The 12,933-nt window shown below is 41.7% G+C and overlaps 1 protein-coding gene across 2 annotated transcripts in view; it reads right to left on the bottom strand.

Moving 5' to 3' along the window:
* The window catches only part of pard3ab (par-3 family cell polarity regulator alpha, b), a 185,061-nt gene that overhangs the window by 75,591 nt on the left and 96,537 nt on the right, over positions 1-12,933 (bottom strand). The window contains exons 16-18 of one of the 2 annotated variants that reach the window (XM_072668370.1): positions 8,935-9,121; positions 7,118-7,269; positions 4,699-4,743 (exon numbers count right to left, since the gene is read on the bottom strand). In XM_072668370.1, the coding sequence (XP_072524471.1) occupies positions 4,699-4,743; positions 7,118-7,269; positions 8,935-9,121 (384 nt within the window). The remainder of the gene's footprint in view (positions 1-4,698; positions 4,744-7,117; positions 7,270-8,934; positions 9,122-12,933) is intronic. The other variant, XM_072668371.1, reaches the window with a different exon arrangement.

Genomic DNA, 12,933 nt, shown 5'->3' with positions numbered 1-12,933 from the left:
ACCGCTTTCAAATCAGGTGTGAGATCCAGTTTGTTGGATATACAGAGTGTTTACTCCCAGCTCTCTGTGCAGTCGACTGAAGTCGACCCCAAAGTCCAGAATAAGAATTATAAATATCAAAAAGCAAAGACCTGCATTTTGACCAAAATACAGCAAATATAATTCAATTCCATTATCCCACTTAAACCACTGTCATTAGAACATTTTCCAGGATTTTTTCCAGGACACTGAAAATATCTTCCATAGATTACAACATGCATACATTTGTAATGTATTGAAACTTATGTAATAAATGCATTAAAACAGCTAATACATATTTGTTGATAACATACTGTAAATACTATAATTATTACTATATGAATATTTTCTTATAAGACGCAAAGTGTTCTTTCTGGTGTCAGAGCTGCTCTTGGAGACAGAGATGGGCGGTCTAGCGTTAGTGGTGTTTGTGGTGTCAGTGGTGTTTAATAATGGCTGTCTAGAAAGGAAGTCAAGTTGCTAGTTGGGAGTAAACAACACGCAGCTAGACTCAATATAACCTAGCTGATTGATGCTAGCTATCCAGAAAAAATGGTGATTAACAAAGAAAGCTTGCCAACATGTCAGGCCCATACACTATATAGACAAAAGTATTGGGACACCTGCTCATTCATTGTTTCAGCAATGTATGCAACTTAAAGCAGCTAAACACATTCATTAGAAGAGGTGTCCACAAACATTTGGACACAGTGTACATGTTTAGCAGTGTCCTATTCACTGATGATAAATATTTATTTATACATGTTTAATAAGATTTTATAAGATCATGCCAGTGTAGGTATCAGTCCACTGCAGCATTACTCAGTTCAATAAATAACGTATCAGTGGGTTAAAAGCTTACTACTATTTAAAGGACTTAAATGACTGGGACAATAGTCTCTAAACGTCCAGGCTTTTTAGGATGGAGGGGAACCCTTTTCACTTTTTGACATCTGGTTCAAAATTCATGGCAAACTGACCAATAGAAATGCTCCAAAACAACTTGGAATAAAATCTTTTTAAATTGATTTCTATCAGGGCACTGAAAATAACTTCCATAGATTACAACATGAATTCATGTATTAAACGTATTAAAACATCTAATATATTGTTGATATATAATATACTCTAAATACGATATTATATAATTCCATTAAAATTTAAGATGGGATTTCTTTTTACAAGGTTTTTGTCCGACAGTGACAATATGCATACTCTATTCATAGGCATTCTGCTGTCTAGAACAAACACACACAAATACCAGTATAATTCAGATGGATGTGACATCAGCAGAATTCCTGGTAAGTCAAGGTGACATTAAAATAAACATAAATAAATATGTTCAAAACCAGCAATAACTGAATACCTGCCATCTGCCTTTGAGTGGCATACAACTGGTATAGTCATTTCTCCCTCTGTGCTGCCTGTTCATGCATCAGATCTCAAACACAAAAGCTGAAGACCCTGTTTTTGGGATCTTATAACAAAAGAGACCAAAAGTAAGACTGAAAGGCAGAAAACAGTGTCCAGAAACTGCAAAACAGAAAAAATGTAATAACCCCAGGCCGTTCAGCCAATCATATAATTCGCCAGAGCTGCTCGAGTGCTTCAGCACGGGCTGCTATCTGCAGTGTGCCTGACACTGATAGGGGTCTTAGTGAATCTACCACTATTTGAATACAGAGCCAGTCAAATCATTTCACTTGGGGAGATAAGCCTGGAAAGAGCCAAGAGACATGAGCTAATCTGTATGTAGCTGTAGCTATATAGTCTATATGTAAATGATGTTGATGGTAGCTGAGCCCCGCTGTAGGAACTACACAGCATAGCATTAATTAGCCTCTTACTCTACATGCCTCCTGTTGTGTTGTGTTTAGGTTAATCACTCCACAGTTCTGCAGCTAATAATCAGGCTACAGCAGCATTTTCTATTACACACCAAACATGTTTTCTGATCTCCTTCAGTCCAAATACTTCAATAATAATTATATATCATCAGTTTTTCTCCATTCATTCGTACAGTCAATCAGAGTCAGGAGGGAACTGATGACAGTGTTGTTTATTGCATTATTGCTGTAGTAAATATCTCAATTGCACAATTTTCTCCAGTCTATTTGGGCCTGTACAGTCAAATGCAAAAAATGTGAGGTGAGACGTTTATGGCCAAACTGAACTTCTCAGCAAAAGTAAACGACATGAAATGAAACTTTTTTTTTTTTTTTTTTGGCTTAATTTAACATATCAGGAAAGCATTAAAAAAGAAAGAAAAATGGACCATACATTTTGTAATGTCACATGTAATTAACTTCCAATATGGTAAATTAACAAATAACCTGTAATGTTGCATTAAAACGGTGCAAAAACGTTGTCTCAAAAATGTATTTTACGAGAGAAGGAAAAAGCCTTAACTGAAGTCATTATAAAGGGATTTTATCCCAAGCCATTGTGGAGCATTTCTATTGGTCCATTTATCATGAAATTTAGATTTATATATATATATATATATATATATATATAAATGGAAATGGGACTGAAACGTGTCTCAATACGTGTGTGTGTGTGTGTGTGTGCTTAATTCCAGCGTGGTTTTTATCAGGATGTCACCCTAACAAGTCAGTCAGTGAAATTTTGTCCTTCCTAAATATTTTACTACTAACTGAAAGTGATATTATTGAAGTGAAAGTGTTTAAGAATCATGGCAACGCAGCCACAAAGCAGCAAACCAGGTAAAGCTACAGAGTGGGGTCGCTGAGCTCAGAGCATAGCGCATAAAAGGACCAACTATAGGTGTCCCAATACTTTTGCCCATATAGTGTATGTTTTCTGTAGTGCCAGGTCAATTATTAATCTGTGGAAGCTCTAGGTTTGGATTTCGGGGTTAGATTAATGGGTTTGTTGTTCCTGTACAATTAACTTCTCTTTTGATGACCCCAAGCCTTCTGTCTATTCACCGCTCCAACATTAAGGAACACACGGAACACCAACACCCACTACACAACCCAAAACTAGTCCTCAAATGCAAAACATCAACAAAATCTCACACAGGATTCAGAGTCGTTTGTAAATTGATTTAACAGAACGAGAGCCTGAACGCTGACAACTTTCCGACTTAAGCCAGCTGCATATCAGCCAATCAAAACAACCTGAAGCGTTTCTTATCCAATCCGCTGCCACCTAGGTGGCCATAAACCAACAGCACTGAAGCACAAGTGGTCATTAGCCGGTCAGGCCAGAGGAAAATGACCGTCACTGGTGAATGATGTATCCAGCGAGAAGTCCCTCTCAGTCATCGCTGCTAACGGTCCACGACCCATTGCAGCTCAGCCGGAGCAGGCGAACGTGTCAAAAGCGAGGGAGACGCCAGGGAAAGCAAGCTCCGAGCGTCAAAGAAAACAGGGGGGAAATCTGTTAAAGCTGCTGTTCCGGATGAACAGGGATGAGATTGAATAAGAGACAGAATCTCTGGCAGGAGGCGCTTCTGGAAAAATAATGCATCACTATCTTGAAGGCGGCGTGTGCTGCAGAACGGCACGTCTGCAGAACACCCCAGGAAGTTAATTAATTCTTGGGACGGATCACCAGAGGATACTCGCGTAATGGAAGGAAAACCTCCTAGTCAATAACTTGCTGTGGGGGCTACCACGCAACCGTACGCTGGTAAAATCACAGTGCCACTAATACCAGTGTTGATTCAGGCACAGAAGGGCTTCCTGGAAATCTCCTATGACCCTCCTGATATGAAAATTAAGACCACTGATACCACTTTTCTGTAGGAACTAAAAATTCCAATTAGTGATTATAGAGAAGGACCATTTGAGATCGACTGAGCTTGGAGATATACTGAGATAAAGAGTTCAGGGCCATGGAGGTCTACCGAGCTATTTGGTATAAAACAATGTTGGACATCTGCTGAGCTTCAGAGATTAGAACCGTCTTGGAAGACTACTGAGCTATGCAGTATAGATCCATCTCGAAGATCTACGAAAATCTACGCAATTTAAAACCATCTTGGAGATCTACAGAGCTAAGTGTTTAGAACACACTAAGTTCTATTGTGCCATCTTGTAAAAGTACTGTGCCACAGTGTTTATACCCATCTTAGAGACAGGCCATCTTGGAGATCTACTTAGCTTCTGAGTTTAGAACAATCTTTGAGAACTACAGGACAATAGAGTCTAGGACCATATTTGAGATCTACTGAACAATAGAGCTTAGGTCAATCTTGGAGGTCTACTGAACAATAGAGCTTAGGACCATCTTGGAGGTCTACTGAACAATAGAGTTTAGGTCCATCTGGGAGATCTACTAAACAATAGAGTTTAGGACCACCTTGTTGATCTACTGATCAATAAAGTTTAGAATCATCTTGGAGATCTACTGAACAATAGAGCTTAGGACCACCTTGGAGATCTACTGAACAATAGAGTTTAGGTCCATCTGGGAGGACTACCAAGCAATACAGTATAGAAACATCTTTAGAGATCTACTGAGCTTCAGAGATTAAAAGCAATTTTAAGATCTACAGAGCTACAGAGTAAAGAACTATCCTGGAGATCGGAACCATTCGGAACCATATTCTGCAGAAGGGCAAGACTCTAGGGTGTATGGGGATGACATTTTTCGTAATCAAGTAATCAAGATGAGTGTGTATGTGCATGTGGTCCAGGTGCAGGTTCTTACCTGAGTGGCTCTCTGTGTGAGTGGTGAGGTTAATCTCATCAGCCACTGTGTGAGAAGCACATACATTCCAGTGGATGGTTAGTTGCAGGCATTCAACATGCAGCCCCCCCCCCCCCCCCCCCCCTCCAAAGAAAATAACCAACACCCCAAACAAGCCAGACCAATCCCCCCACATTCACCCTATAGTCAAATGATAAATCCATGCAGTGGGCATTCTCACAGTGATAGACATTCAGAGCAGTGTCTGAAATCTCTCAGGCAAATATTAGCTCAAATAGTCAAGTAGTGCTGATCAGGCAGTAGCACCAGCATGCAGAAGAGTCACGTGAATGAGAGTGAAATGAGTAAGAGTGCGCAGCAGCAGTGCAGAACTCTGGGTAATCAGCAGTCAGTGCACATGGATAGTATATGATCAGTAAACAGGTTTTTAACTTCAGACAGAGGCGCTACACTGGAACCAGATTTGCAGTAGAGATGTGTAAATGCAAAGAACCTTTTAAAGGTAGAATATATTTTCTATTTAAAGGCTCTTCTGACAAACGCACACCTCTAATATAAACGTGCTTCTTTATGGCACCAAAAGTGGTTCTTCAATGGCATCACTTGCGGAACCATTTGAAGCATTTGAAGCACCTTTAAGGGAATCTTCATGTTTGGCACACCGAATGCAGTTGATTATACAACAGCATTTCCACCTTATCTTACTAATTTTGCATGAAGCCCACTTGACCAATAACTGGCACTGGCAAAACAACCACCAAGGTGACAGACTGTGTCCCAGTGTCCCATACTTTTTGGCTGTATAACAATTAGCAAGGCAACTGCAAAATACTTGATGAATGCAATCCTATGATACCCTTAATGCAGTTGGGCGACATGTCAAACATCACGTTATTTAGACATTTCCACGATACACAATATTTATCACAATACACGTGATCAGAGGAACTGCATCAGTAGCGACTGATTCTAAAAAGAACTGCCATTCAAACACTTCCCCATACGAAGTACAGTGCTGTACTTCAGCCCATAAAATCAGGCTATATGCCCAGTTGATCAGATTTCTATTGTGTTGTATTGTCCATCACGATAACTAAATTGATTATGATGCGATAAAACATCACCATATTGCCCACCCCTAGCTAAACACCTTGAGCTGTTAACGGACTGATGTCAACTGGTGGTGAAGTAAGACCTTACTTTTTGTTTAAACTGAGGGGCTGACTGCTTAAATTTCTCCAGCATTTAGAATTAGGGTGATCAACCTAGCAGATAGCTAACAGGGTAAACTGACCCTCAATTCCTATTCAGTGCAAGTCTTTGAATTGAATAATTTTCTCAATGATTCCCTGTAAAACTACAATACAATGAGAGCTTAGATGTCTGTCTTAGCTTTAAATGGAAGATTTACCCAAAGTAGTACTAAACAGCCCTAAAGTAGTCCTTATGGCTTATATGCAAACATAAATTATGGCTTATATGCAAAGCCATATGCATATTTGTATGTTCCCACATGGCTAAATCGTAAATAGCTTTTTGGTAGACACTGTTAAGGTACAGGAGCTGTTACTTTAAGACCTATGAGGTGCACCAGTATCTACAGTATGCTCTAAACAAATTTGCATTTGAAGTTTATTAGAATGTTTACCACAACCCTATTATTAGAAACGTTAATAGTTTTTTGGAATGGTTATTTTAGCACATTTTATGACTTCACTGTTTTCTTAAAGCGATAAGCCTCTTAAGAGCGTGTTCTACAGTAATTCCACCAAAGGAAAAGGAAGTGTAGAACATCTGTTAGGTGTTATAAAATCACACTACTGCACAAACCTCTCACGGCTTACTGCTATACTTTGCTCTCTGCATTGTCACGTATTGCGCTAGCATCTTCAAAAGCAGCTCGAACTCAGTGCTCAAAGTGCGGAAGTGCTCAAAGTTTCAGGTCCTAAATAAGGTGGTTTAACTCTGTGCTCCTTTCACTTTTCCAAAACAGAAAGCAGCCTTCCCAGTGTCTGCTTGCCATTTTGTGGCTTAACCCCTTAACCCTGCTCATAGGCCCACATGTTTCTTGCACAACCATGTCACCATCCCAATCTTACATATCTTTCTTAAACCCTAAACTGGAACCCTGTGGAACTCCACAAACGGTCCTAAAACGACCATACAACTCCTAATGATTTACACCTAGGATTCACTGTGTTAAACAACACCGAGATCCCAAGAGAACCGCTGCTCCCTGCCGATGTTGTCTATTTGTGTTCGGCGTGTAACGGCCAGGCTTAGGCTTTGGTGTTGCGCATTGGTGCATGTGACAGATCACTGGTGTTGTACACCATATTGTGCTTTAGGAAAACCAGCTGTTCATTATCTTTGAATAATTAAAAACAACTGCTGGGCTGTGGATTAAGCTGTAGAGTACCGAGGTCCATGCTCTTGGACTTGCGGGTCTTGATGATGTCCAGCTGGCTGACGTCTCCGTACTGTTTAGTGCGTTTCTCGGACATGCTCTGCCTTCCGAAGCCTTCCCTCTGAAACGACCCGGCAGCATCCTCTCCACCTATACTCTGAGACCTGAGAGAGAGACAAAGAAAATATATGGACAGATGAATGGCAGAAGAGGAAGACAGCTAGAGAGAACAAGAATGTACAGAGTGATGGGGAAAGCTGGGGAGGGAACAGCAGCAAAAAAAAAAAAAAAAGAAAATCCAGAGTCTAAATCCATGAGCTCAGTCACTGCACAAATGTAATCCTCTCATTACCACTCAGAAACTCTGACTTTAAGGAATGAAATCTTTTTATTACTATTCAGAATGACTGAGTTTAAGGAGAAAGTCATTATATTATTATTAAAACTCATTTTTTTTCAGCTGGGAGATGAAACGGAATTGCTCATTAAATAAGGTAAGCTTTCAAAAGGCCCTACTGTACATATTCGCTCTCCAGAGTCAATGTATAATATTTAGGCAGTTTAAGGCCTTTAAGACTGACCTGTGTTTTGATTTCCTTTTCCACTGCCATTGTTTTTCAGTATATAAACAGTTTATGGTTGACTAACTGGGCGGGAAGATGCAAAGAGTGGCAACAGAAGTAGCTTTAAATAGTTAAACTGACATCTTCAGTCAAATGCACATTTGTCCACTGAATTCAACAAATGTGAGAACTGATACTGTATCAATTGAGTGTGTTTACTAATGTTAAATTTTTGGCGGTTTTCTGAATATTCAAGTGATTTAACAGATTTCAAAATAATACAAGGGTAAAAAGCTAGATTTTAGCCCAGTTATTAGATTTCAAGATCTCAGAAGAAAAAAAGGGCTGGATTTTAGCCCAGTCATTGGCTTTCAAGATCTTTAAAGAAGCGAAGCTGGGTTTTAGCCCAGTTATTAGATTTTAAGATCATAAAACCCCTGGATTTTAGCACAGTCATTGGGTTTCAAAGTTTCAAAAGGGAAAAGAAAGCAGGCTTTTAGCACAATTAACAGATTTTAAGATCTCAAAAAAAAAGCTGGCTTTTAGCAGTCATCAGATTTCAAGATCTCAGAAAAAAGGAAACCTGGATTTTAGCACGGTCAATGAATTGCAAGATGTCAGAAGAGAGAAAAAAAGCTGGCTTTCAGCTCAATTGTTAGATTTTAAAATCTCCAAAAAGTTAGATTTTACCACCGTCATCAGATTTGGGTTCTCAGAAGAAAAAAAAGTCTGGACTGTAACACAGTCAATGAATTGTAAGATCTCAGAAAAAAGGCTGGATTTCAGCACAGGCATTGGATTTTAAGTTATTAATTATGAATGTCAGTTATTTATTTATTTATTTTTTATAGCATGTACAAATTTAATCTGATGGCATTAGTTATTTTGTGCATGTGCAAAATAAAGGCATAAAGAGTTTCCCAGGAAAATAAAACAAAAAACACCAAAAGCTTATTTCAAAACCATAAAAAAAATATGCACCATAAAAAAATATGTAACAGTTAAACAGAAAACCTGCGGCAGGGAGTTTTTGTCACGTGCCGCGCTTTCACAAGATTATTGGGTTTGTTAAGGTGCACGGCATACATTTAGAAAGAAACGTGATCACTGTGTGACTCATGTACACTCTGCGTCCTCATTATCAGATTACTGAAGTGCTTGTAAACATGTTGAATGCATTATTGACAAAATCTGATTTGCTGCAGTTATCAGATTTTAAAACGAATAAAACTCATAAAAAAAATAACAAGTTCTGGTTTCCTTTACTTGTCATTCTGAGAGGGCACTTCCTGAGTCCAGGGTGGCGGCGCCTCCATGACGAAAGTCATGTCGTCATGGGAGCTGGAGGACGACTGGTCAGAAAGGTGGGCAGGGAAAACAGGGGGCCTATCGTCTTCAATTATGACCGTGTCATCTTGAGGCATGTTGACCGTGGGAGACAGCTGATAGTGGCCTAGAGAGGGAGAGAGAGAGAGAAAGCATTCAACACATTAGGGATATACAAGTCCAGTGGAATTCTATCTGCATCGGAAGATAACTGGACAGATCTGACTGAGATCCCAACTGATGTGGACAAAAGTATTGGGACGCCTGCCTGTTCTCTGTTTTTTCAGAAATCGAGGGCATTTGCAACAAGAGCAAGATGTCGGATGACCACCCCCCCCCCCCCCCCCCCCCTCATCCCCAACTCATCTCCAACCCCCCAACCCATCTCAAAAGTATTGAACGGAGAGCACAGCAGCACTGTCTCACAATTCCAGCACTGTTGCATCCCTACAGTTCCATATGGAGGGAGAAAAGCTGCCTCATTCTGGATTCAGCACATGAAAGTGACCCCAAGTGGCGCAAATGGCTAATAGGGTTACGTCCTATCTCTCGCACGGAGTCTGAATCCCAAATCGGGGATCAGCCATCCATGACCGGCTGTCCAGAAAGAACACAATGGGTCTGCTCTCTGTAACATTAAGCATACACTATGCACCCAGAGATTTCTCTGGACTTCTAACAAGTAGAGACAGCTACTTTAAGGTACACACACACACACACACACACACACTACTGTAGTTTCCGAAGAAAAACACTGCCAACAGAATGGGCCATTCGGGAGCAGTCGCACATGAGTCTACAGGCAAGTGTTGACCAGAAAGTTAGAAAAGACAAATCCTCAAATCAAATCCTCAAAGCAATGATCTGAAAAGTAGAGGTTGAGACACATCTGGACAAACCACCACAACATAAATTCACCAAGATAGGGCCCTCAAATTCGTATCTTCTGGGTGGAATGTCCCCAGAGAAAAAACAAGCGATATAAATCTCATACATCCCACAACATCCAAAGTATAGTCCTCAGAAAATACAGTACTAGGCTATTTGGACAAAAGTATTCAGACACTTGCTCACTGATTGTTGTGTTTGTTGAGTAACTGTCTCTACAGTCCAGGGAAGCAGGGTTTCTATTAGATTCTGGAGCACCACTGAGATGATTGAATTGCATTCAGCGACTACAGCATTAGTGAGGTCGAGATGTTGAGGTCAAGATCACCACTCCACCTCACTTCCAACCCATCCCCAAAGGAATTAGCCGGAGCACAGTCATTCCAGACAACAGTTTCACCGCTCTACGGCCAAATGCTGGTGAACACAGGCACCATATTTATCTGCTCTGGAGAGTCCTGTTCTGTTGGGAGCAACCTAAAGTAGCTGTATGCATTGATTCATTTGAAGGGGTGTGCACAAACATGTAGACCCTCACTGTACGAGCAAAAAAACCTGCAGTTTAGTGGGTGAAGTAACCATGTTTCTGTTAGCAGGTCTTTAACCAGACAGAGACACTGTTGCCAGCGTGGATTTGTGAGTGCGCTGCGGTGCCGCTGTGGCTCGCTGCAGGTTATTTAAGCTGGTTGCTTTGGGTAGGTCTAACCTCTGTGTTCAGCTTTGTTGAAAATGTGCGTGCTTGGTCTCATAGTGGTGCCTCATGTTACCACTCTTCACGATGGCCTCGGTTTCATAAACTAAGCACATTCACTTTTGTGCTTCTCTCAGGCAGAACGAGTGAGTTTTTCTTTTAGGGAATCCGTTTGAGTGACTCTGGATTGGGGGCGGATCCAGGCATTTTTAATGGATCGGTATTGGCTTTTAAGATTCCGATCCACTTGCAATCCCTAGGTTTGCTGTAACGGTCCAGTTTGTTGTAGTTTTGCGACAATACAGATGTTTTATCACATTAGATCTATTTGGGAAGATCTAACGTTCCTCCCGTCCGGTCTTTACTCTGGAATTCTGCCTATGGTGGAAATGCTCTGTTCTACCAGCGAGAGAACCACGCTGGTCCTAAACCAGCTCTGAACGGTGAGGGTAGAATTGTATCAGCCTCCTTAAACCCTACACCCAAGTCCTCATTTGACTGGAAATATACTGTCTTTCCTCACTCACTCACTCACTCTCTCTCGCTCGCTCGCTCTCAGTCTCTCGGTCTCTCTGTCTCTAAGCACATTAACATGCATGCCAGCGGCAGTCTGCATGGTTACTTTTGTATATCCATTTTCCACACTGCTGCATTCCAAATTATCTTCTTCTAGTGTGCGTGTGTGTGTCAGAGAAAGGGACACTGACAGATAGGGTTGACAGAGCTAGACAAAGTGTGTGTGTGTGTGTTTGAGAGGGGGGAATGAAAGCGATGAAAGTGAAAGAAAGAGAGAGTAAAATAAATACATGAAGACAAAAAAGACTGAAAACCGGGAAAAATAGAGAAACAGCTGAAAATGTTAGAGAGAAAAAGGGGAGAAGGAGCGAGCATAACAAAGAGGAGAGAGAGCAGCATGACTTATAAATAAATATATAAATAAAAAGAGGAGGAAAGAAGAGTAGAGGGAAGTGGGAGACAGAGGAGAGAGAGAGAGAAGGAGGAGGACAGAGTGGAAGAGCAAAGAAGGAGAGAACGAGGGGATGAAAAAAGTAGGGGAGAGAGGGAGGGGACAGATGGAGGAGAGGGGACGAAAAAAAAGAGCGAAGGAGAAGAGGAGAGGGAGAGAAGGCAAGGACAGAGAAGGAGGAGAGATATGGAAAGAAGGAGGAGAAGGGAAGAACAAAATACAGAAGGAGGAGAAAGAGTGGACGAGAAAGGAGGAGGAGAGGGAGGGAGAGAGAAAGAGAAGGGAAGAGGGGAAAGAGGGAGGGGACAGCGAAGGAGGAGAGAGGGGGGAAGAAAAAAAGAGCAGAGAGTGGAAGAGAAAAGAGGGAGAGAGAGGAGGTGAAGAGGAGGGGAAAAAAAGAAGGAGAAAGACAGTAGAGAGAAGGAGAAGAAAAAGAGAAGGGGGATGAAAGGGAAAGGAAAAAGGGGGAGAGAAGGGGGGAGAGAGAGAGAGAGAGAAGGGGAGAGAGGAAGAGGAGAATGGGAGAGAAATGGGTAATGAGATTGATAGAGAGCGAGTGTGTGTGTGTGTGTGTGTGTGTGTGTGTGTGTGTGTGTGTGTGTGTGTGTAATCAGTGTATCTGGCAGAGAGAGAGATTTTCCTCAGACTGAAGGAAAGCTGGAAGGCTGAACAGATCTCATGAGAGTGTGTATGAGTTTTACACTGCGAGTGTGTGTGTGTGTGTGTGTGTGTGTGTGTGTGTGTGTGTGGTGAGAGTGAATGTGTTGTTTGGTTTGTTCCATAAACAGTTAACCAAAACAGTCTGTATGACACTGCAGTGTGGACAGCAGAACTGGACACAATGAGTCTGCATATCTGTGTGTGTGTGTGTGTGTGTGTGTGTGTGTGTGTGTGTGTGTGTGGTCAGCCTCAACCCCTGCTGGGTTTGTCATTTTGCTGTTCTTGTCAAATCCTCACCACACAGAGAGTGATAGCCCCAGGGCCCTCGTGTGGGTGCGCGCACACACGCACACACGCACACACGCACACACGCACTGCCCTGACAAGCCTACCACTTCTTGCATTACCCACAAGGCATCACACCTCAGGAGGGGTCCTTGAACCACAATATGCCTCTCTAGCCATCTAGGTGTCTGTCCTCCTGCCTGTCCAACTGTCCGCACTTCTGAAACAGTGGTCAGCAGAGCCTAAAGGACAGTGGCGGTCAGTTTTAGCTCAACAGGGCTCTTCTGATTAGGGCTTTACCCTCTAAACACATTAAAAACAGCTATGCTTCTCCAGTCTTCAACTGTCCAGTTTCATTGAGTCTGTGTCCTCAGCTTTCTGGTCTTGGCTGACAGACGTGGTCTTCTGCTGTTGTAGCCCATCCGCCTTATGGTCATGAACCTGCTGT

Source organism: Salminus brasiliensis, chromosome 23 (genome assembly GCF_030463535.1).
Source record: "Salminus brasiliensis chromosome 23, fSalBra1.hap2, whole genome shotgun sequence".
Classification (NCBI taxonomy): domain Eukaryota; kingdom Metazoa; phylum Chordata; class Actinopteri; order Characiformes; family Bryconidae; genus Salminus; species Salminus brasiliensis.
The sequence above is the reverse complement of the archived record's forward strand: the minus strand, read 5'-3'. Positions and strand labels throughout refer to the sequence as shown.